This window comes from Natrix helvetica, assembly GCF_964273705.1.
Source record: "Natrix helvetica genome assembly, chromosome: 11".
Classification (NCBI taxonomy): domain Eukaryota; kingdom Metazoa; phylum Chordata; class Lepidosauria; order Squamata; family Natricidae; genus Natrix; species Natrix helvetica.
This window is the reverse complement of record NC_138562.1, coordinates 5,003,072-5,026,914: the sequence shown is the minus strand read 5'-3', so window position 1 is coordinate 5,026,914 and position 23,843 is coordinate 5,003,072. Positions and strand designations below refer to the sequence as shown.

Here is a 23,843-nt window from a genome sequence, read left to right as displayed (position 1 = left end):
TAACTCAAACAAAGCTTAGATCTGACTGCGAAAGGCCTTGACTAATGGTGCTCCTAATAAATGACTACTTTTGGATTGAAACTTGTCTCAATACTCATGAATCAATTAGGGCATTTTTAGGAAACCTGACACTTGGGGATTTTTTAGCACCTCAACAGGGTGCTTTCAATAGACCTTCAGGGGATGGGCAGCCGGGGTCCCCCAGGATCCTTCTCACTGTTTGGAGGGCTCGGGCGTGAACCAGGGAGCGGAAGCCTTGGACTTCTCTTCCCCGTAACTTCTCTTGGTGTTTCCGTGCAACACCTCTGGCTTCCCATTCCTGGCATTCCTGTGTTTCATGAGGGTCCAGTTTTTAAAATTAAGATCATGGAACAATAACTCTCCTATCCAGAACCTGACTGGCTTGCAATTTGACGAAGCCTTTATTTTGTCTTAGGTAAAGTGCATAGTTTTAGATGATACTTTTATTATAATATGATGGCTGTAGGGTTATGTAGTAGATAATTATGACAATTATCTATGTCATAATTGCATTATGTTTTAATTTTCTAACCATAGAAAAGGGCTGGTGGTTATGGCATTAAATATATACATACATACATACATACATACATACATACATACATACATACATACATACATACATATATATATATATATATATATATATATATATATATATATATATATATAATGAGACATATACATATGTGTGTGTGTGTGTGTGCTGTATTTGTGCTGATAAATAAATAAAGGGAGACTAGTATAGATCTATTTCAAGCTATTTAGCTCTCATCAGCTAGCCATACCCTTACTGGGATTTGAACCTGGGCTAGCTGATGACAGCTAAATAGCTTGAAATAGATCTATACTAGTCTCCATTTATTTATTTATCAGCACAAATATAACACAAATATAAAAAGGCAACATTAAAAATAAAAATATGGTTTTCTGCCTGGATGGTTTTCTGTAATGAGCCGAAGGACAGAAAGAGGGAGTAGTGAGCTTCCTCCCATATTTGGGCATACCAGGGCTTGTAACACACACACACACACACATACACACACACACACACACACACACGCATGTACGTACACACACACACATATTCCAAATGAAGAGATTCCTGATTCGCTTGTAAGAGAATAAAATATAGTATTATGAGTTTGAGTTTTCCAAAGATTAACTGGTGGAATGCACACGCAATGAATATGAAAGCAAAAAGACAGGTTCCTCCAGGTGGACATACAGGTTGATCTTGTGAGTTACCTTAGATAACATTTCTTGCAGGCGGATGGCTTCTGCTCCCGAAATCGCCATGCCATGCCAAGGGTACAGTTGCTTTAGTATTATCTTAAGGAGGCTGATTTTAACTATTTCCTTCCACAATTTCCACTTTCAAATTATTCTCTCTCTTCCCTCTTATTTTGCATACTTTCAACAAGGGGTGAAATCCAGCAGGTTCTGATAGGTTCTGGAGGACTAATAGCGGATTTTTTTAAAAAAATTCTCTTACATACCATTTTAAGTATACATTCAAATATTGTTATTCTTCTTTATATTTGTCATTCTTATACATTTGTTATTTCATTTAATAGGTTATAATATACAGTTTGGGTTGCTTTATTTACCATCCCTTCCGCCTGTTGTAACACCCCCTTATTTTCCCTTTCTTTTCTCCTCCCTCCCTTCTCTACTTTCTTCCTTCCTCCTCTCCTTCCCCTTCCTTCTTCCCTTCCCTTTCTCCTACTCCTACTCTTCCTCTTCCCCTTCCTACCCTCTCTCCTTCTCTTTCTCTCCCTTCCATCCTCCTCTCCTTACCTCTTTCTTCCTTCCCCTGTCTTCCTCTCATTCTCTCCTCCTCTCCCTTTTTTTACTATTGTTGTAGGTGTCTCTTTCAAATCTCAGTTTATGTTTCCTTGGGATGGTATTTCCGGTAGCAGAAATTTTGAGTAGTTCGAAGAACTGGTAGCAGAAACTTTGAATAATTCGGAGAACCGGTAGCAGAAACTTTGAATAGTTTGAGAACTGGCAAATGCCACCTGTGAATGGCCCTCAGACTGTGGTAGGAATGGAGATTTTGCAGTATCCTTCCCCTGCCATGCTCACCAAGCCACACCCACCAAGCCACACCACACCCACCAAGCCATGCCCACAGAACTGGTAGCAAAAAAAATTTGAATTTCACCACTGCTTTCAACAATATGTCCAGAGATTTAAGATAGTTATCCACAATTCTGTTCCCATTTAGTTGGTTCTAACAAAGGATCTCCCCAAGCATATGGGTATTTTCTCACAGATCAGCACATCTATTCTGTTTCACTTCTGGCTCTTTATTTAAAAGCATCTGTTGCTATCAAAAAGAGAAAAATTGATTTGGGTTATTTCTAATTCAAAAACTAGACAGTCATTTCAGATGTTTGGACTTCTGAAAACATGGAACAAGGAGGAGACCAACAGCTGGTCTGTTGAGGCTGCCAGCTGCAGTCTTGGTTTTATAGAGGGAGGCTGGAGTTGAGCTGTAACTGGAAGTCCTTGATGGGATGCAGGGACCATAAATGGCGTTCAAGGCCAAGCAGAGTGGGTGACACAATTTTCCACTGAATTAAAATAACTCCAAAACAGCTATAACAGCAAAGTGCTTTGTTTTCAGATAAGAGGGCCAAGCTTTGGCTTCGGAAAGGTTTTCCACGATTTCTCTGTTTCACAGGAGATTCTAGCCAGCAGAGGGAGAAGAAAATCACGTGTCTGATCTCCAGAGTGAAGTCTTTTAATTAAAAAGAGAGAGACTGTGTCTTTTTGGCCTTCAATTTCTGCTATGATAAGGTTAAGCTAGTAACATTTTATTAGGCTGGGTGATTGTTAAATGTAGTTTTGAGGTTGACGTTTCAGCCGGCACCTAAGCAAACATTCCAAAATGAATTTTTAAGCAGGGACGGTATATAACTTGTATGTGAATTATGAAGACTCAAAGGACGGAGGAAAATGTTCTCTGGTATGGATAATTATTGCTCTGGCAGCTTTAAACATGTACACTAAAATTAAAATTTAAAAACTAATCCCACAGAAAACAGTTACGTGGCGTTACACAGGCCTTGCCCTGGAAAGCGGAGATTAGATCAATATCACCTCTCTTATGAATTGTATAAAGATAACTTTTAATATAAATAAGACTTTGTGCTGCAAATTCAAAATCTCTGTGTCTGAGGGTGATGGTGGTGAGGAGATGTCACATGAATGGTGGCCGCTTGTCAGTCTGGATTTCAAGCTGGAAAAGTCTTTGTGACCTTGGTCACTTGGATTCTCATTAGTATCCAGGGAAGCAGAATTCTTTTTAGAATTCTTTGGTTCTATATTGGAAATATCTTGGTTCAATAAATGGCACTATTTTTTGCATGTCCTGCTGATCTCCGTAATACTATATTTTTGGAGCCCAATTAGTATGAAACCTATCCATGCACACAGTGGTGGGATTGAGCCAGTTCGCACCTATTTGGGAGAACCAGTTGTTAACTTTCTGAGTAGTTCGGAGAAACGATTGTTGGAAGAAATCTCATTTTGTGTTTTTTCCCACTTTACAGAGCTAATCCTGTAAGAAAGGCAGGAAGGAAGGAAACATTCTGGTGTTGCTTCTAGCCTAATCTTTATTGCCCTGCTTACAGAAACTGCCTCTTCGGTTAACCCTTACTACATTGTAACAGCTAAGGCGAAGCGCCCATCGGGCTGAGTGACATTCAGTTGGCCACTCCCATGCGTTCATATGACCACAGAGCCCCCGCCTACCCAGCAGGTCTTTAGGGCAGCAAACTTGTTACATTATTTGAATCCCACCACTGATGCTACATCATGGTTAAGTATAAACCATGGTTTCAAGTGAGTTTCTATAAGGGAACATTGGATTTGGTTTGAACTATAGGTAAACTAAGTTTAGTAAACTAAACTAAACTAAATTATTTGAATTCCACCACTGCATGCACACATTTAGAGACTGTTGCCTTTATTACCTGTATTGCAGTATTTAAATATTTGGGCTGAAGGGGATCTGAAATAACAGTAACAGAAATTTGTGGGAATGTCAAATGTTGGTTCAGCAGATGTGCAAGTCCAACAGGTGTTAGGGTTCAGACATTTAAATCACAGTGCCCTATTTTCTCTGAATCAGAGAACTGTTATAAAATGTTATTGGTTTACTAAACTAGAAAGGGTTAACAATTCCTGAGTTGCAAGCTGCAGTGGTTGCCAGTTTGTTTCCTGAGGGGAGTCAAGGTGCTAATTATCATCCAAAGCCCTCCATGGCTTCTAACCAGCTGGGAACCAGACCTGGCTCCCTTCCATTAAGGCCTGGGACCCAGGAACTGCCCCTTCTGCCCTCTGGAATGAGTCGTCCCCCTCCCCAGAATCCCTGTGAGGTTGGATGGGGCTTGCTTCACTAAACATTAAATCTTGGTAGGATGCTTTCAGGCATCTAAGAGGTTCTCACTATTGTTCTTCCTTCTTTTTCTTCTTTTTTTTTTAGAATAGTATAGAATTCTTTATTGGCCAAGTGTGATTGGACACACAAGGAATTTGTCTTTGGTGCATATTAGAATAGAATAGAATAGAATTCTTTATTGGCTAAGTGTGATTGGATACACAAGGAATTTCTCTTTGGTGCATATTAAAATAGAATAGAACAGAATAGAACAGAATAGAATAGAACAGAATAGAATAGAATTCTTTATTGGCCAAGTGTGATTGGACACACAAGGAATTTGTCTTTAGTGCATATTAGAATAGAATAATAGAATAGAATAGAATAGAATAGAATAGAATAGAATAGAATTCTTTATTGGCCAAGTGTGATTGGACACACAAGGAATTTGTCATTGGTGCAGATGCTCTCAATGGACATAAAAAGACAAGATATATTCATCAAGAATCCTAAGGTACAACACTTAATGATAGCCATACGGTACAAATAAGCAATCAGGAATAATCAATATCCTTATAAATCGTAAGGATACAAGCAACAAAGTTACAGTCCTGCAATCATAAGTGGGAGGAGATTGTTGATAGGAATGATGAGAAGACTAATAGTGATAATAATGCAAACTTAGTGAATGGTTTGACCATGATGAGGGAATTATTTGTTTAGCAGAGTGATGGCGTTTGGGAAAAAACTGTCCTTGTATCTAGTTGTCTTGGTATGCAGTGCTCTATAGCATCGTTTTGAGGGTAGAAATTGAAACAATTTATGTCCAGGATGTGAGGGGTCTGTAGATACTTTCACAGCCTTCTTTTTGACTCGTGCAGTGTGCAGGTCCTCAATGGAAGGCAGGTTGGCAGTCATTGTTTTTTTCTGCAGAATTAATTATCCTCTGAAGTCCGTGCTTGTCTTGTTGGGTTACAGAGCCAACCAGACAGTTATGGAGGTGCACATGACAGACTCAATGATTCCTCTGTAGAACTGAATCAGCAGCTCCTTGGGAAGTTTGAGCTTCCTGAGTTGGCATAGAACCTAGAAATTTGAAGGTCTCTACTGTTGATACTGTTCTCTATAGTTTGGTTTTGTTGGTCGCTGTATTACACTTGCATAATATTGCTAGGTGCTCCAGGTTGTTTGGAATCAAGTGGCATTGAATAGAATAGAATAAATACATGATGAATAAGTTGTAGTATTCCTATTGTGGATGTTATATAAAGAGAAAAGAGGTGGGAAGTAAATCAAATGAAGGAGGGGCTTTCTTCAGCCATCCAATCATTCAATTGCAATAGATAGTTTTCTTTTCTTTTTTTGCAAGTCAAAAAGTTTGTGACTTCTGGTGGGGAAGGTGCCCAGCATGGAAAACCGAATCGCTTCTTTGTCCCAAATGCAGCATTCCTGGTGTCAGAATCCATTAGAGATTTAGCAGCTGCTTTACTATATTTGGATTTGGTGCTCAGAAATTTGGAGCAAATGAAATTTGGGCAGTATTATTGAAATGCTCTGGCTGCCCAGTAATTCTGAAAGCAAACTTTGTGTGGTTGCCAGACACGGAAGGTATTTAATTTTGGATGGAGAAACGGGAGGAACAGCCGACCCCAAGATCCGTGTTGACAGCTTGTACGTATCCATTGCAGTCTTGGACACTAAAGTGGCAGTAAAAAGAGGGCAGGATGCATACAGTGAGCATTTGCTTAATGGATGGCATGAGGGGCCCCCTGTGTCTTTATGGTCCAGATGCCTCATCCTTAAAATGACCCTCAAAAGTGAGAACATATTTGCCATCTGTCATCACTTCTGGATATCCTGGCAGGCCACCATGATCCATGGAAAAAAATGGATTGCATTCATTTGGTCTGTCTGGTTCCATGGAGTGTCCCTTGGTGATATCCTTTTTTTAAAAAAAGTTGGGGGGATGAACTAATTGATTCTCTATTAGAAGTTGCCTGATTTGACAGGCTTCAAACCTCTTTGGAGGGGAGCAAGGGACCACTCTCATTACCCGAAGAAAAGTCTATCCAGAGGTGGCTTGCTCCCAGTTCAAGAAAACCAGTAGTGGTAATTCGGCATGGGTCGCTGAACTAGTAGTGAGGGCTGGCTGGCCACGCCCTCAAACCAGCTTGCTCCGATGTTCAACCTGCCTCGTCTTCACCACGTGCATCCACACAACTGCCTCCTAGAGCCTACACACAGGTAAGCAGCATGGGCTGCTGAGGGAGCCCCGAGGCTTTGCAACCACCTCCTCCTAAATGGGATCGAGCCTCCCCGCCTTCTCAGTGCACGGAGGCAGGAGGCAGCAGTTTTATTTGCGAGCTCCGGGGGAGGGTGACAGCCAACAAGCATTCCAGGATCTGCCAACTGCCTTTAATCTGCAGTTTACTCATGAGCAAGTTTACTCATGAGCAGGGTACTTGGCTGCTGCACCCCCCCCCCCCGAGCTCACAGGTAGCAAGCAAAACCACGCACTCTTTGGATCCTCCAGCTCTCGAGTGTTCAGCTCAGTGTGGGTTGCTTCTTTCTTTGGCCTTTTAAAAACATTTTTACAACATATTTTATTTCCCATCTCCAATCTGAAACATAAATTTGCCAAGCCACACCCACAGAACCGGTAGTAAAATATTTGAAACCCACCCCTGGGTATATCTGCTTCAACCTGTCTGTAAAAGTTGGAGAAAGAACCCTCGCCCTGTCCAGCCAGATGATTTCAGAAAAGCTACCTGTCAACATGCCTAAAGGTAGTTGAATGAAGGAACTATCCAGAAGCAACCAGCCCGGGACATTTTTCTGTTACTAGAACCCATTCTTCTTTGTGTCCGGGGGCTTCCTAGGGATCCATGTGAACAGCCAAGGGCTTTTTCACACATGAGAAAAAGAAGATGTGAAAGATGCAGGAAGTCCTCTACAGAATTCCACATTTGTTCAGTCCCTGAACCATGTGGAAGATTCATTCCTCCGGGAGAAAGGGCATCTGGGTTTATTGTTTCCATTGGGGATACAAAAGTAATAGAGTCCTAGGGCTGGAAGGGACCTTGGAGGTCTTCTAGTCCAACTCCCTGCCCATGGTAGGGAACCTTATACATGTGCGACAAATGGTTATCCAGTCTTTTCTTAAAACCACCAGCGATGGAGCACTTATGACTCCAGGAGACAAACGGTCCCATTGTTTAATTGTTCTCTCTACCAGAATAACAGAGATGGAGGGGACCTTGGAGTTGTTGTTAGGGATGTACCGTAACCCTAGGCTTGGCTTGGCAATGTATATAAGCTATGATTGTAACAAATGTATCTGTTACTTTAAATGCTAGAGAGATGTAATTGGCTTGTTACCTCAAGCAGCCATAAGAGGGAGCCAGAATGACTGTTAGCTCTCTGTTTGTTAAACGCTGATCGGTGTATTGTGAGGTACTGTGTTTCGCTACTGTTAGCTGTTTTGTGTGCTAGACTGACTATTTGATAACTGAATGACTGAACCGTGTATGATTTGGACTGTTAACTGGACTCTGAATGCCTCTATATTTCCACATAGTAAACTACTATATTTTATACTATTCAGTGTTCCTGTATGCTGGTTTGTGCGTGTTCGTCCATACCACTCTCATTATGCTTCTCTGCACACTCGCTCTCCTAACGGGGAGCTTACTTACTTAACAGTTGTTGTCAGTTTATGCTCATGTCAAGAAGCTTCTCCTTAATTCCAGGTTGGGTTTCCTCTGATAGCTTCCACACATTGCTTCTTGTCCTACCCTCAGGTGCTTTTGGAGAATGAGTCAGCCACCATTTCTTTGTGGCAGCCCCTCATGTACGAGAGGACAACTATCATGTCACCTCCTCGTTCTTCTTTTTGTTAAGCTGGACGTGCTAAATTCCCTTAACTTTTCCTTAGCATATTTTTGGGTATCGTGGTTGCCAGAATGAAATGCAGTATTCCAAGTGTGGCCTCACTAGTCCAGCACAGAGTGGTACTTCCACTTCTCGCGATCTGGATGCTACCTATATAGTGAGGCAGCTTAGGACTGCATTGGCTTTTTTGACAGCTGCAGAAACCTTAAGTGATTGTCCAGTAGGACTCCAGGATCCCTCTCACAGTTAATGCTGTTGAGCCAGGTGACACCTATTTTGTACCTGTGAATTTGGCGTTTCTTTCCTAAGTTTATATCTTGACCTTATCTTATAAATCTTAGCGCTTTCTCCCAGCTTATCACCACCTGCAAATTTGATGATCTCCCTTTCCATCCTCCCATCTAAGTCATTTATGAAGTTGTTGAGTATTGGGACTAAGACAGAACCCTGTGGTACCCCACTGCATGCTTCCCTACATGTTTATGTTGTTCTGTTGAAGACTACACACTGGGTATGGCTTGTCAGCCAATTACAAATCCATCTGAGGTCTGTCTGTCTATCCCACATGGTTATTGTATAGAATAAATGTTCTGCACCAATCAGAAGCAACGCTACTGAAAGACACAAACATATGTACTTAATTAATGTGGCTGGACCACAAACTCTTGAAAATTGTTTTGGAAACAATCTTAGTTGTTTCTTTCTTTCCATGAGAGAAGATTTTAAAAATCATCACATCACGTTTACACAATATATTTTTCACTTCTCCAGCTTAAATTAGAGCAGAATGTGGTAGAAGTTTTCTCTCTTTTCTTTTACTGAAAGGTCAGACATCCAGATTGGAAAAAAAAAATTCCCGGGTACCATTTTATTTGTTTTAAGACAAATTGAAAGTTGGCCGACAAAGCTAAGTAATCTGGTATTGCAAAAGTCTTTCTCACTAACCTGGAACAAAACTTTAATGTCATTTTAATGCATTTTCCAGACAATGGCTATTTTTAAATGTATCAACCATCCAACAATACTTTTCTATCCTAATTTGTGAGGTCACATATTGGGGGAAACGGCAAATCACAAATGGCCACACCCCAAAATTCTCCTCCTCTTGTGCAGCGCCAAAAAGAAGCATGGAGAGCCACCGAAACATTTAATGCGTACAATGCCAAATTAAGGGAGCCATTGGAGATCGAAGCATCAGAAACCAGGAGACTCTGAGCTCTAATCCTGCCTTAGGCACAAAGCCAGCTGGGAAGCCTTGGGCCAGCCACTCTCTCTCAGCCCTAGGAAGGAGAAGGCAATGGCAAATCACTTCCGGACTTTTGCCAAGCTGCAAGGAACCAAATAAAAATGCCAAACTAGAGAGTCCCCTCAGCAGTGTGATTAAAAACACCGGATTAGAAACCAGAATACCATGTAGTCAAGTATGGTCATTCAGTTTTGTCATTCAGTTTTGGTCACCACGATGTAAAAAATATGTTAAGACTCTAGAAAAAGCTCAGAGAAGAGCAACAAAGATGATTCAGGGACTGGAGACTAAAACATATGAAGGACGGTTGCAGGAACTGGGTATGTCTAGTTTAATGAAAAGAAGGACCAGGGGAGACATGATAACTGTGTTCCAATATCTCAGGGGCTGCCACAAAGAAGAGGGAGTCAAGGTATTCTCCAAAGCACCTGAGGGTAGGACAAGAATAGGACAAGAAGCAATGGGTGGAAATTAATCAAGGAGAGAAGCAACTTAGAACTGAGGAGAAATTTCCTGACAGAACAATTAATCAGTGGAACAGCTTGCCTCCAGAAGTTGTGAATGCCCCAACACTGGAAGTCTTTAAGAAGATGTTGGATAACCATTTGTCTGAAGTGGTGTAGGATTTCCTGCCTGAGCAGGGGGTTGGACTAGAAGACCTCTAAGGTCCCTTCCAACTCTGCTATTCTATTCTATTCTATTCTATTCTATTCTATTCTATTAAGTCTTGCTTAAACATAAAGCCTAATGGATCACTTTGGGCCAATCCTTTTCTTGCAGCCCTCGGGGGAGGAGGGAGGTCTCTATCAAAAGAAAACATGTGGAGAAAATTGGATGGACTTGTCCAGACAATTGTCAGAAATCAATACTGACTGAGAAGCAGAAGATGAGGAGAGGGAGGAGGGGAAGGAAGGAAGGAAAGAGGCAAACTGAGATTTGATGTTCTACCTGAACATCAAATAGATAAAGGGATTTAAATACTGTAACAAAGTAAACAAAAACACACCAATTCCAAATGCTGCTTTCTGCAAATAAAAGGGTTTCTCAAGCGTTTTCTAACTGTTCATCGTAGCTTCATCAGACTGGATAGATCTGCAGAAGGCTAGTAATGTATAATTAAAAGATTTTGTTGACAGTCATTTTAGCTTGAATGTCACGTCAAAAATAATAAATGTACTTTTTTTTTGCGTAATTTAGCAACAGTAAACAGATCATCTGCCTGCATAACTCCCTAATTTGCAGTCTTTTGTTGTTGTAAAGGGTGTGTTTTCAAGATGTGTGGGGAGAGGCCAGCTGACAAAGACTCAAACACTTCCCCCCCCAAAAAAAAAGAATAAAAGGAAGTTAGGTTCTTCCTGGCTGGGAGTTCTAAAGAGTTTCCTTTGGCTGGCTGTGCCTTGGGCATCTCTTTTTCCCAACTGGGTTGCAGTCTCACAGTTGTGTGATGTGGCAGAAGTTCAGCAGGTGAAGTTGTTCTCACCCTGGTGCCTCCATCCCGAGACTGAAGCAGGGGTGTGTTCCAGCTCCTGTTACTGCTGGTTCAATGAGCGCATGCATAGTAGTAAAAATAATTGCTTCTGCGCATGATGGCGCCGCCGATAGAACCAGTTCATGGGCGTGGCTGGCCAAATTACTACCTACTTGGCTGAACTGGTAGGAACCCACCTCTGGACTGCAGCTCTTGCAGCAATTTGCTCTCCCTTCTGGCTGCTGGGGACAGAAGTAGGCAGGAGCTTTTGCGCACACCGGATTGCAACAGGATCCCTTCCTTTTGTTCCTGCAACCCCAGAATCATATCTCGCAGAGAGTTGCAAGGGTCCTCAGAATCGTATCTCGTAGAATTGCAAGGGTCCCCTAATCCAATCTTCTGCAATCTGCAGGAAACTCAACTCGGGGACAGAGCTCTTCAATCTTGCGCCTCCCAAATGTGTTGGTGCTTGAGTTCCATAATCCTCAGCTACTTTGTTGATTATGGTGCGTGGAGAGCACAGGGCCTGCAGTCGAAGGGGAAAACTTTGGTCTCCCTGTGTCCCATCCAAAGAGGCAGTTCAGAAGGTTTTGAGACAGCTTCCCAGATTGCTAACTCTCAGTTCTGAATTCAGTTCTTCTATAGTTGGAGTGGTAACGTACCTTACGTATGGTCTTGATTCCCAAGCGTGTAGTGGGTTGTGGAACTCATCCCAAGAATCAAAAGAGAATTTCTGTGCAAAGTCATTTGCCCAACATAAACTAGTATGGTTTGAATTTGTGGCAAAGACTCTGGTGGAGTTTGCCACTGCAAAGTAGGAAATTGGACAGTGATAACGACTGTGAATATTTATGAAATCAAGCCCCAGGTGGGGAAAGCGATAGAAGTTTAGTGCCTCGTGTGACACTCGGACGTTGTATTCCTTCTCACAATACCAAGAATTCCAATTGGAAGAAGTGCTGATGATTAAGGATAAAGATTCTCCTCACACATGTGTGCTAGTCATTCCTGACTCTAAGGGACAGTGCTCATCTCCGTTTCAAAGCCTAAGAGCCTGCGCTGTCCGAAGACATCTCCGTGTTCATGTGGCTGGCATGACTCAATGCCGAAAGTGCACGGAACACTGATACTTTCCCACCAAAGGTGGTTCCTATTTTTCTACTTGCATTTTTACATGTTTTCGAACTGTTAGGTTGGCAGAAGCTGGGACAAGTAACAGGAGCTCACTCCATTATGCTGCACTAGGGATTCAAACTGCTGAACTACCGACTTTTCTGATCTACAAGCTCAGCGTCTTAGCCACTGAGCCTTGCTGCCAATTAAAATGGCTTTAAAGGGGGGTTGAGAGAATCTGTGAGGGTAGTTGCTGGGATCAACAATGGGTTACAGCTCTATTTTCTTGTTAGTGGCCTTCTTGGGAATTGGTCCTGCAGGAGTCCAAGCTGAATGAACCTTCTTTCTGATCCATCAGACACTTTCAGAAAACTTTGCATTGCTTTTAAGCGTATTCTCCCATCAAGATCATCCTGCTCAGTCACTGAAACAGTTATCACATCATTGGATGTGGCTTGTTTCTCACACACACTTCTGTACCGTGTTTCCCTGAAAATAAGACAGGTTCTTATTTTCTTTTGACCCCTGAAATAAGCGCTTGGCCTTATTTTCGAGGAGGTCTTATTATTTTTGGGGTGCAGGAGATGGCGAGTGTGGCCACCTCACAGCTGCTGCTGTATTGCAATATTTTCAGGGATGGCTTATTTTTGGGGGAGGGCTTATTTTAGTGCATGCGCTCAAAAGCCCAATTGGGCTTATTATCCAGGGAGGCCTTATTTTCAGGGAAACAGGGTATATAGTAGCTTGCAATCTCTGCTGCACAAGAGAGCAGGAAAAAGGTTGAAGTAATCTGTTTTTTAATTACTTTTTTCCCTTTTAGATCTATTCTGGGCCTCCTGAAGACAATGCTGCACCCCCTATTCCACCTCCTCGGGTAGTCACTCGGAGGCATAAGCCCATCACCATTTCCAAGCGGCCCCTGAGAGAGAGACCTCTCTTCTTTGGAGGGTCTGTGGAAGAAAACGAAGGTGGGTTCTCTTGTTCCTCATAGCACAAACCCTTCCATCAGTAGAGGTTGCCGCTTCATTAGGGCCAGGTTCTATTGGTGCTGGGCCAAGGGATGAATGCCATTATCTCTCCTGATGTGCCAAACAAGGCCTGGCATTTTTAGAGCAATAGAAGAGAAATTAAGCCTGGTGTTAATTTGCAACCGTTATTGAAAGGGGAATGGTCACCCCAGTCCACCTGACAAAAAGTTTTTGGAACTTTGAAGCAGTTATGAACTCTGGTTTCTCGTGCAACAGATCAAAACTGTTGCTGCCCTGATTTCACCGTAAGGCCAGAGGTCATTGGTCTTGCTGGCCTGCTTAGACTTTGGGTTTGTGGCGATGAGATGGGAAACTGAATGCCTGGAATCCTGTGTTGTCTTGGTTTGCACTTGGAACAAAGAGATCTGGGCTCCAAGATTTTGTTCTGAACTAGGCTTCCTTACAATAAAAAACACATACCCCCAAACCCTCTTTTTATTTCAAAGGCTGTGAATTATGTTCATTCTCAGCCTGTAATGAGTCCCAAATAGTTGTAAAGAGTCCTACAGTAGGCTGCCAAAGTCCTTCGGGATAAGGCTGATAAGCACCCACCATTATCTTCCTTGAAACGCTGCCGAAGACTTAATTGGCCAATAGCTTTGCAAGGCCGCACAGAGCGAAGAGTCAAAACGGAGTTTCAATTGGTAAACTGACCAGCATGAACCAAGTTGGATTCCTGCAAAGGCTCACGTGCCTTTGCTCCTCCTTTATGTCCTTTGCGAGGAGCCAATCACCTCCAAGCCTTACTCCCAAGTCATCCCTTCTGAACAGTTCTGTAACTGTTCTTACCTTCTGGCAGCTCTGTGCATGCGCGCACTGGAAACAGGAGGAGCCTGTTTCTCTGCTCCGCTGCTATCCAACTCTGGAGGCTCCGGAGGCAGCACATAACTCCCAGATGGCCCTGGCCCCCTCTCTGCCTTCATCCGAGCCTTCCCCAGACTCCAGGACTGGCCCATGTTCCTCCCCAACCTCCTCACTGTCCGACTCTGCTGCCAGCTCTGCAGGCCACTGGCAGACCACAACCGATTTAACGCCTTGTTAATTTCCAGCACTCGGTATGAGGATTGTTCTGTTCTTCTGGGATTCTCTAGCACGAAAATACAGCAGCAACCGGTGACCACTTGAATTGTCCCTTTGCAAAAGGAACTGGAGATTTCCAATCTGAGCCTCTTTCCCTGACCAAGCCCGTACTCTCTGTTCTTCCAACACTCAAGTATTTCAAAGGCCCATTAGCTCCTTCAGAAGTATAAAAGTTGTAGGAGAACATTGCCCTCAGGGTGATTTGGGGAGGTGCATGGAATAATCACGCTGACAGCCAGCACGGGTTTGTGCTGCAGTTTGGCTAGCGGAAGAGGGAAGAGAGCCAGAACATGCAAGCATCTTAAACATCACTTGTGCAAGATTTGGGCATTGCAATACCTGCACTCTGGGACGGGCTCCAAGTGTAATTGAAGTCAATGATCCTGCTGGCTGAGGTAAGCTCACCCAGAACAACCTAGGGTTGAGGTGAGGCAGCCTTTCAGAAGTGCGAAGGCTCTCCCTTCAGCCTAATGAATTGGGCAAAAATGAATTTGAACTCATACCTTCTTCCTTCCTGGCAGCCGCTTCTGAAAACCATCTCCTCCAATCTTACTAAGAGTGCAGAGGGCGTATTGCCATCACCCGAGAGCTAAATGAAAGCACGTCCTGAAGCCCCCAGCCCTATAAATATATTTACCAATAGCGCTTGGATTTATATACTGCTCCACAGTGCTTTTAAAGCCCCCTCTAAGCAGTTTACAGAGTCAGCCTCTTGCCCCCCAACAATCTGGGTCCTCATTTTACCCACCTCCAAATGATGGAAGGCTGGGTCAACCTTGAGCTTGGTGAGATTTGAATGCCGAACTGCAGCTAGCAGTCAGCTGAAACAGCCTGCAGTACTGCCCTCTAACCACTGCGCCACCTCAGCTCTTAAGTTTCCTATTTATTACAGTCTTTCTTGCTGTTCCTTATACTAATACTGAGATTTATATATTTGGAGAAAATATTTAAGGAGTCCTTTTTAACACTTAGCAGGGAAATCTATTTCCGTGGCAATATTGGTGTAGACGTTTTTTTGGGTGGATTTATTTTAGGGGATTGAAAGGCAGACATTCTTTCAGACCCCTCCTCCCTAAAACCTTTATTGCCCTTGCTGACTTGGCCCTCTCCTCCTGGAAATGGACTGTTCGTGTATGATCTGTAGGCTCAGAAAAGGTTCCTGGTGGCCAGAATCCTTTGAGTTGGGTTTTCCCTTTCAGCTTGCCAGCCGAATAGCTGAGAGTTACTATCCAGGTTCAGTAGAAAACATCAGATGGAACCAGGACAGATGGACAGGTTAATAAGATACAGTTGCAGAGACATCAGATGAAAAATCAAGAAATTTACTATCAGTTGGATTTCATAATGTCAGAGTGGGAAAGTGCAGCTTCCACTGTTTTCTTTGCAGAGGCTTCCCTCCATTTCTGACTTGCCTGGATGCCCTAAGACAGTGCTGGTTAACCCTTTTCTCCTCATGCGCCAAAAGCATGCGTGCCAACACCCATAATGCAATGCTCCCTGTGCATGCACGCATGACCCCCTGTGCCTCCCCCACCCCACCACACATGTGTGTGACCCCCTGTGCCCCGTTTTGGCCCTAGCAGACCTCCCCGAAGCCTCCTGTAACCAAAAATGGGATGCAGAGGGGAGTGCCACACCCACCACATGCTCTCCCTGCCCCCCATGTATGTACATGCAACCCCCCCTGCGCATGTGCACCTGACCCCCCCTGCGCATGCACGCATCTTCCACTTGCCAGCAGAAACCCCAAAATCAGCTTGCTGGTGGGAGGCGCATGTACATGCACGGTGGAGCTCAGCTGGGCAAGGGCTCATGTGCCCACAGAGAGGACTCTGCATGCCACCTGTGGCACGCGCGCCCTAGGTTTGCCATCACAGCCCTAAGAACTGACCATCCGTTGTTTTTGCTCTAGAAGAGGACAGCTGTGACCGGACCCCGAATGGCGTAATAGCTGCCATCAGCCCTGATGTTCCGAAGCCACTCCAGCGTAGCCGACTGCAGAGGCCGGGAGAAGCTGATCCAGGAAGACCCAGCCCAGACAACCGTGGAACTGGGGAACCCTGTTCAGAGGTGGATGTAGGAAGGCTGGTGTCCAGGCTCCAAGAAGGAGGAGCCAAAGTCTCCAGTAAATCTGCCAACAGCCTCGGGCCAACTCCCAATTCCCTGAAGGCCTCCAGCCTACACCCCAAGAAGCCTGCTCCAAGGCCTGGGGCTGGCTGCAAAGAAGGTGAGCCTAGTGGTGGGATTCAAATAATTTAACAACCGGTTCTCTGCCCTAATGTGTGGCCATGTGACCGGGTGGGCATGGCCAACTTGTAAAATGTGGTGAAACTCAGTTCACAACGCTCTTGCTTAGCAACCAAAATGTTGGCTCAGGTACTCTGGCATTGAAGCATGCAAGTCTTAAAGCTGTCAAGTTACAAGACCCTTGCACTCCTAACCTTTGGAAGAAAAAAAAACTCCAGGGGTGTTCAAACTTGACAGCTTTAAGACTTGTGGACTTCAACTCCCAGAATTCCTCCTCTCGCTCTTTATCTTGATGATGTACGGACGGGCAGGGGGAAGGAGATGGAACCGGTTCTAAATGGCTCTGTAGATTTGTGGAACCTCTTCTATAGAGGAAGCGCACATTGAGGGGTTTTTTAATTAATTGTTTTTTAAAAATTGTAAGGGGTTCCAGGGATGGGGGGGGGAACAGGTCAGGAGGGATGGTAGAGCCAGGCATCCAGGTGTGGTCGAAGGAGGAGGGAGCAAAGTGGGGGAGGAGAGGGAAGATAGCATTCCTGTGCAGGGCTCTTTGATACCAACGGTCGTGGGGAGGGGCAGGTGCGAGGACAGATCAAGAACGCGTAGTCGGTTGGGAGACCGGGGTTTTTGGTCATACCCGGTCGTTTGTACCAACCCCTGCATACTAGGTGGTCAGGATCTACAGACCCAAGGCCTGAGACTGCTGTTATGCAATGCGAGGTCCGTTGTCAATAAGGCCCCCCTCATCCACGATCTAATTTTGGAGGGGGAGCCGGACCTCGCAGGAATAACTGAGACCTGGTTGGGCCACGAGGGAGGCCTACCCCTCGTGGAAATGTGCCCGCCAGGTTATCGAGCATTTCACCAGCCTCGGGCCCAGGGAAGGGGCGGTGGGGTAGCAGTGATTATCCGGGAAGACTTGGAGCCGAGAGAGTTCACTGTGCCGCAGACATCCGGGTGTGAGTCCCTTGTCGTGAGATGGGGCCCAGGGAGGCAGTTGGGCCTGCTGATAGTATACCTGGCTCCTCGCTATACATCAGCGGCCCTGCCTGAACTCCTCGAGCTGATCTCATCGGTGGCGGTTGAGACCCCCAAACTTTTAGTGATGGGGGATTTTAACCTGCCGTCGATGGGAGAAGCGTCTGAGGGGGTTCGGGAGTTCATGGCTTCCATGACAGCCATGGACCTGACCCAATTAATTCAGGGACCTACTCACGAGGGAGGCCACACGCTGGACCTTGTCTTTGTCTCTGGCCAGTGGACAAGTGATCTGGGAATAGGGGATTCAACTATTATTCCCCTGTCATGGTCAGATCACTCACTTCTCCGGCTTGACTTCCCTGGTGCTACCCCCCGCTGCGGGGAGGCGGAACCGGAAGGTATTAGATGGTTCCGCCCCAGGCGCCTGATGGAACCAGATAGGTTCCAGACGGAGCTTGGGCCACCTCCTGTGGACCTGACCCGCCCCCGAGTGGAGGACCTGGTAGATGCCTGGAATAGTGCGACTACCGGGGCCCTAGACCGGGTGGCGCCTTTGCGGCCTCTCCTGCGGCGACGATCCACCCTGGCTCCTTGGTTTACCGAGGAGCTAAGGGTGATGAAATGCCACAAGAGAGTCGGTGGAGATCCTCCCATTCCGAATTTGACCGAGCACAGGCACGAGCCTACTTGAGGACGTACCTTGTGGCATTAAGAGCGGCCAAACGTCAACATTGTGCCGCTCTTATTGCGTCCGCAGATAACCGCCCTGCCGCCCTGTTTCGGGTGACTCGCTCCCTCTTGTCTGAGAGACCGCGGGAAGCCCCTTTACAGGGCAGAGCAGAGGAGTTTGGGAAATATCTACAGGACAAAGTCGCTCAAATCCGGATGGAATGGGCCCCTTTCAGTGGTCCAGTGGAGACGCCCGAGGCGAGTCTTGAGGGACCGTTCTGGGAGGAGTTTGACTCGGTTGCCATCGAGGATTTGGACAGGTTGCGTGGACGTCTGCGTCCTACCACATGTTTATTGGACCCATGTCCCTCCTGGCTTGTACTGGCTCCTGGGAGGTTACGCGCGACTGGCTCCTGGGCCTAGTGAACGCTTCGTTGGGTGAGGGGTTTCTACCGGCCGCCTTGAAAGAGGCGGTTGTGAGGCCCCTGCTCAAGAAGCCTTCCCTGGACCCAACGGATCTAGTCAATTATCGTCCAGTCTTCAACCTTCCCTTTTTAGCGAAGGTTGTAGAGAGTGTGGTGGCACAACAGTTTCCACGCCACCTGGAGGAGAATGATTATCTAGACCCGCGCCAGTCCGGCTTCCGACCCGGGCACAGCACGGAGACGGCCTTGGTCGCGTTGGTTGATGATCTCTGGAGGGCCAGAGATAGGGGTTGTTCCTCTATCCTGGTCCTATTAGATCTCTCGGCGGCGTTCGATACCATCGACCATGGTATCCTGTTGCACCGGCTAGAGGGGCTGGGAGTCAGGGGCACCGTTTTACGGTGGTTTGGCTCCTACCTCTCTGGCCGGACGCAACGTGTGTTGGCAGGGGAGCAGAGATCGACCCGGAGCCCCCTCACATGTGGGGTGCCACAGGGGTCGGTGCTCTCGCCTCTCCTGTTCAACACATACATGAAACCGCTGGGCGAGATCATCCGTGGTTTTGGGGTGGGATATCATCTGTATGCTGATGACACTCAGCTATACATTTCCACCCCGAACCACCGCAACGAGGCCGCTGAAATGATGTCCCGGTGTTTGGAGGCCGTACGGGTCTGGATGGATGGCAACCGACTAAAACTCAACCCTTCCAAGACGGAGTGGCTGTGGCTTCCGGCCTCCCGGTTCAACCAGTTGCTTCCATCTCTGGCCATTGGGGGCGAGCAACTGGCCCCCATGGAACGGGTGCGCAATTTGGGCGTCCTCCTGGATGCCCGGCTGTCCATGGATGACCATGTAACAGCCGTGGCAAGGGGGGCGTTCCATCAGGTTCGCCTGATGCGCCAATTGCGCCCCTTATTGGACCGGGATGCCCTACGCACAGTCACCCATGCGCTAGTGACGTCTCGCCTGGACTACTGCAATGCTCTCTACATGGGGCTTCCCTTGAGATGCACTCGGAGACTGCAGTTGGTCCAGAACGCGGCCGCGCGGGTGATTATGGGGAGGACTAGATACTCCCCCGTAACACCTCTCCTGCGCGAGCTGCACTGGCTTCCTGTAGTCTACCGAGTGCGTTTCAAGGTTTTGACTATGATCTTTAAAGCGCTTCATGGCACAGGACCTAGTTACATGCAGGATCGCATCCTGCCCCATACATCCCTACGACCAATCCGCTCACACAGAGAGGGACTTCTTCGGGTGCCGTCCGCTAAACAGTGTCGGGGGGCGACACCCAGGAGCAGAGCCTTCTCTGTGATGGGCCCAGCCCTGTGGAATGACCTCCCCCGTGACATCAGGATTACTTCCGATCTCCGCTCCTTCCGTGTACAGCTGAAGACCCACCTCTTTCAATTATCCGGCCTGGCTCAACCGTAAATTTTTTCTTATTCCTCCTGACAGTCCTTTTAAATTTTAAATTGTGATTTTTGCTAATGGGGTATTTTTAACGGGGACTTTTAATTGTCTAAATGTGATGTAATTTGTTACCTCCTCCATGCATGTATGTCTTGGTATATGTGTGTATTTGGATGTCTATGTGTTTGCACATGTTTTATGTTTTATATGTTTTATTGTACGCCGCCCCGAGTCCTGTCTGGAGAGGGAGCGGCTAATAAATTTAAATTTTTTATTATTATTATTATTATTATTATTATTATTATTATTATTATTATTATTATTATTATTATTATTATTATTATTATTATTATTAGAGGTTACAACTGGCAGGAACCCACCCCTGATCCAAGGCCTCCCTCAATCCACTGAGATACCTCATGCTCCCCTGGGGTCTCCACAATTGCTTACCCCACCCCACCCCTCTGGCTCTCCACAAACTGGACCTGCTTTGCTAGCATCTCAGATTCCATTTACTCCTCCCTATTCCATTTCCCATGGATTACTTCCCCCTTGTTTTGCTATAATGGTATAATTTTTACTGATATCTAGTCTGTTAATAAACTAAATAAGCCATTATGCACTTGAAGCATTGTGAAATGCCATCTGATCAGAAAGAAGAAATTTGACAAGTCTAATGTACAATGCTTGATAGTAGCATCATAAAAAACTTTCCCATGAAATGTTTAAACACTCCGAATTTTTAAATCTGGCAATCTTAGGTCAAAAATTTCTAAAATGATATGAGTACCTTTGAAACATTGAATTCTGTGACATGGATTTCAAGAACTATAAGACGACAAAACTGCATTACTTTGTTCAGTGAAGTCTCATTCTAACATTAGCAAAAGGTTTCTCACAGATTCTCAAGCAAATATAAAAACTTGCTGGATTTGTGATTATTTCCCCCTATGTTGGAAGCTGTTCTTTTGCTAATGGAAGCAGCTATCTGTTAACCTAGGTACCTTCTATAATTTTAGCATGTACCTGTATATATTTTGTATTTTAAAGTCATTGGTTTTTACTGCTTTTTACTGTGATAATAAGACCACGTTAGAGGCCATTTATTATATAGCTGTAGGGATTTCGCTCCTTTAGGAATTCTGTTGCCCTTTTTCTGCTTCCTTTCTGTTGTTCTAAATAGACTAATTATTAAGAAAAACCAGTTAAGGAGTAGAGCTTTAGAGGATGGGGGGGGGGGGGGGAGGAACTACTCTGAAGAAACAGATTGATTCTCAATGAATATTCACTTTTCCTTTATCAAAACAAAAATGTACAATTTGCTGCAAAAATCAAAGGATGGACATAAATGATTTAGTTGCAAATCAGGCACATTTTTAACATATAGTTCTTTTATATTTTTTAAACATAACCTTAATAGGTTACATTCATGCTAACTGTGTTATTTTTACTTCCCACTGAAAATAATGGAAATGTTAATCATGTCATTTACTTTATTACTTACTTTGTGAAAATCTTACTTTTATGAAGATCTCCAGAGGTCCAGAAGAGGCTGACCCATTGACAGAGAACCCAAAGTCTTTTATTCAGATGGGGAAAGCTGTTTTCCTTACATCTCACATTCTTACAGCTTCCCCCGCTTCTAAATAAAAGACTTTAGCTTCTCTGCCACGTGGGTCAACCTCTTCTGCAGCTCTTCAAAAAGTAAGTACGGTAAAGCATGGGGAATGGGGTGAGGAGGGTGGATCGGGCCCAGAGACCCTCCATTTCGCCCTGTAAGAGGAGGGGGAGCCCTAAGAAGGCCGTGTAACAGGCCGTTCACACTGGCAAAGAGGTGAAGGAAGGCTCACCAGAAAGGCAAATAGCTGGGCCGCATGGGAGGCAGTGGAGAATGGCAAAGGAAGTCTCGGCAGGTAGCTGGGCCGCGTGAGAGGTCAGGGCGAAGGCAGGCAAGTGTCTGGGCTGTGGGGGCACACGGTCAAGGCAAGCGAGCTAGCAAGTGAGGGAGCCAGAGAACAGCAGCTGCTATGCCGTGGCCAAGGCAGGAGAGGCGAGATAAGGAGTGACTGGGAGGGGTGGGGCCAGCCAGTGGTACGATTAGCCGGTTCTCCGAACTGCGCAAAAATTTAACAACCGGTTTGCCCGAAGTGGTCCGAACCGGCTGAAGCCCACCTGTGGCTGAGCCTCCTGGGTTGGTTCTTTTCCAAGACATGCTGCTTCTGGCCCCCAGCCCTTTAAAGACCCCAAGGCTTTTTGTTTTGCAATTCAGTTCAAACTAAATTTGGAGTGAGCCGTTTGCCCAGTGAGTCTTTCCCCCTTGGAATTAGAATCACAGCTGGGAGATTGACTAACGAATTATTTGTTCACTTTTTCAATCATTTGTCCATTTTGTTTAGTTTCAATTCTAGCATATAGTTATTTTTAAGAGAGTTAGGAAATCACATTGTGGGACGATCGTTTTATTTAACGCAGGGATATAGACAATATTATGGGATATGGAAATCGACAATATAATTCCTCATTTCAAGTCTGAAATCCCCCCAAATAAGCATTGTAGCTATACAGTATGTGCCCTTGCTCAAAAAAAAAAAAAAGAACCCCTTATTTTTAGGGCTGAGAAATCCTAGGGCAGTTGGAAAATATAAAGGCATAAGAAGACCATGAAACCAAACAGGGCTACCATCTTTATGAATGGAAAGAAGGACCTGTGTGTGAGAGGGAGAGGGAGAGAGAGGGAGAGAGAGAAACAGGATAGCAGCCTTCCAATATTTGAGGGGCTGCCACAAAAAATAGGGGGATTAATGTATTCTCCAAAGCACCTGAAGGCAGGACAAGAAACAATGGAGGGAAATTAATGAAGGAGAGAAGCAATCTGGAATTAAGGAGGAATTTCCTGACAGTGAGTACAATTAACCAGTGGAACAGCTTGCCACCAGAAGTTTACAGGTAGTCCTCGACTGAAAACAATTCATTCAGTGACTGCCCAGTTACAACGGCACTGAAAAAAGTGATTTATTACCATTTTTCAGTTACGGCTTTTGTAGCATCCCCACAGATCGTGTGATCCAAATTCAAATGCTTGACAGCTGACTCATATTTATGACCCAAAGTCACGTGATCCCCTTTTGCAAACTTTTGCAAAAGGTTGTAAAATGGGGCAGAACTCACTTAACAATTGTCTCATTTAACAACAGAAATGTTGGGCTCCATTGTGGTCGTAAGTTGAGGACTACCTGCACTCCCAACACTGAGGCTTTTAAGAAGAGACTGGACAGCCATTTGTCTGTAATGCTATAGGGTTTCCTGTTTGACCAGGAGGGTTGGACTAGAAGACCTCCAAGGTCCCTTCCAACTCTCTTATTCTGTCATTTAATTTGTACCGCACCATTCTACTTTGGTGAGCACTCAAGAAAGCTACGGTAATAAAACTGAAAACAAAATAAAACATTGCAAACATATATCAAAATTAGTAAGGTAAGTTCTTTTTTTTTTTTAGTAAGATAAGTTCTGAATCATCTTAATTAAACATCTGGGTTTTTGCTGAGGAAATGGGGCCCTGCTGCTGTTTTTAGGAGCACGTGACCTGCATCTTGGTGCAGCGTGGGAGATGGTCTTTTCCTGCATGCCGGAAGGACAGAGAGGACTTTTCCAAGAGAGCTTTCTCTGCAGATGTTAACAGCTGGACAGGCTCCTTCTGGGAGAAACAGCCCATTAGCATTTAGGACTCTGAAGATAAAGATGTAAAATAATGCTTAATAAGCACTTGGAAGTGGCCATACGTATTTCAGAACAGGCTTTGTGTAATCGCTGTGTAACTTTTGCACCAGTTAACAATTTAGCAATTGCATTTTGTACGAATTATAATTTC

The 23,843-nt window shown here is 45.0% G+C and overlaps 1 protein-coding gene across 2 annotated transcripts in view; it reads left to right on the top strand.

Annotated features, from left to right (window-relative positions):
• The window catches only part of OPHN1 (oligophrenin 1), a 143,924-nt gene that overhangs the window by 106,329 nt on the left and 13,752 nt on the right, over positions 1-23,843 (top strand). Inside the window, exons 19-20 of one of the 2 annotated variants that reach the window (XM_081963986.1) lie at positions 12,950-13,097; positions 16,153-16,464. In XM_081963986.1, the coding sequence (XP_081820112.1) occupies positions 12,950-13,097; positions 16,153-16,464 (460 nt within the window). Of the gene's footprint in view, positions 1-12,949; positions 13,098-16,149; positions 16,465-23,843 lie in introns of both variants that reach the window. The other variant, XM_081963985.1, reaches the window with a different exon arrangement.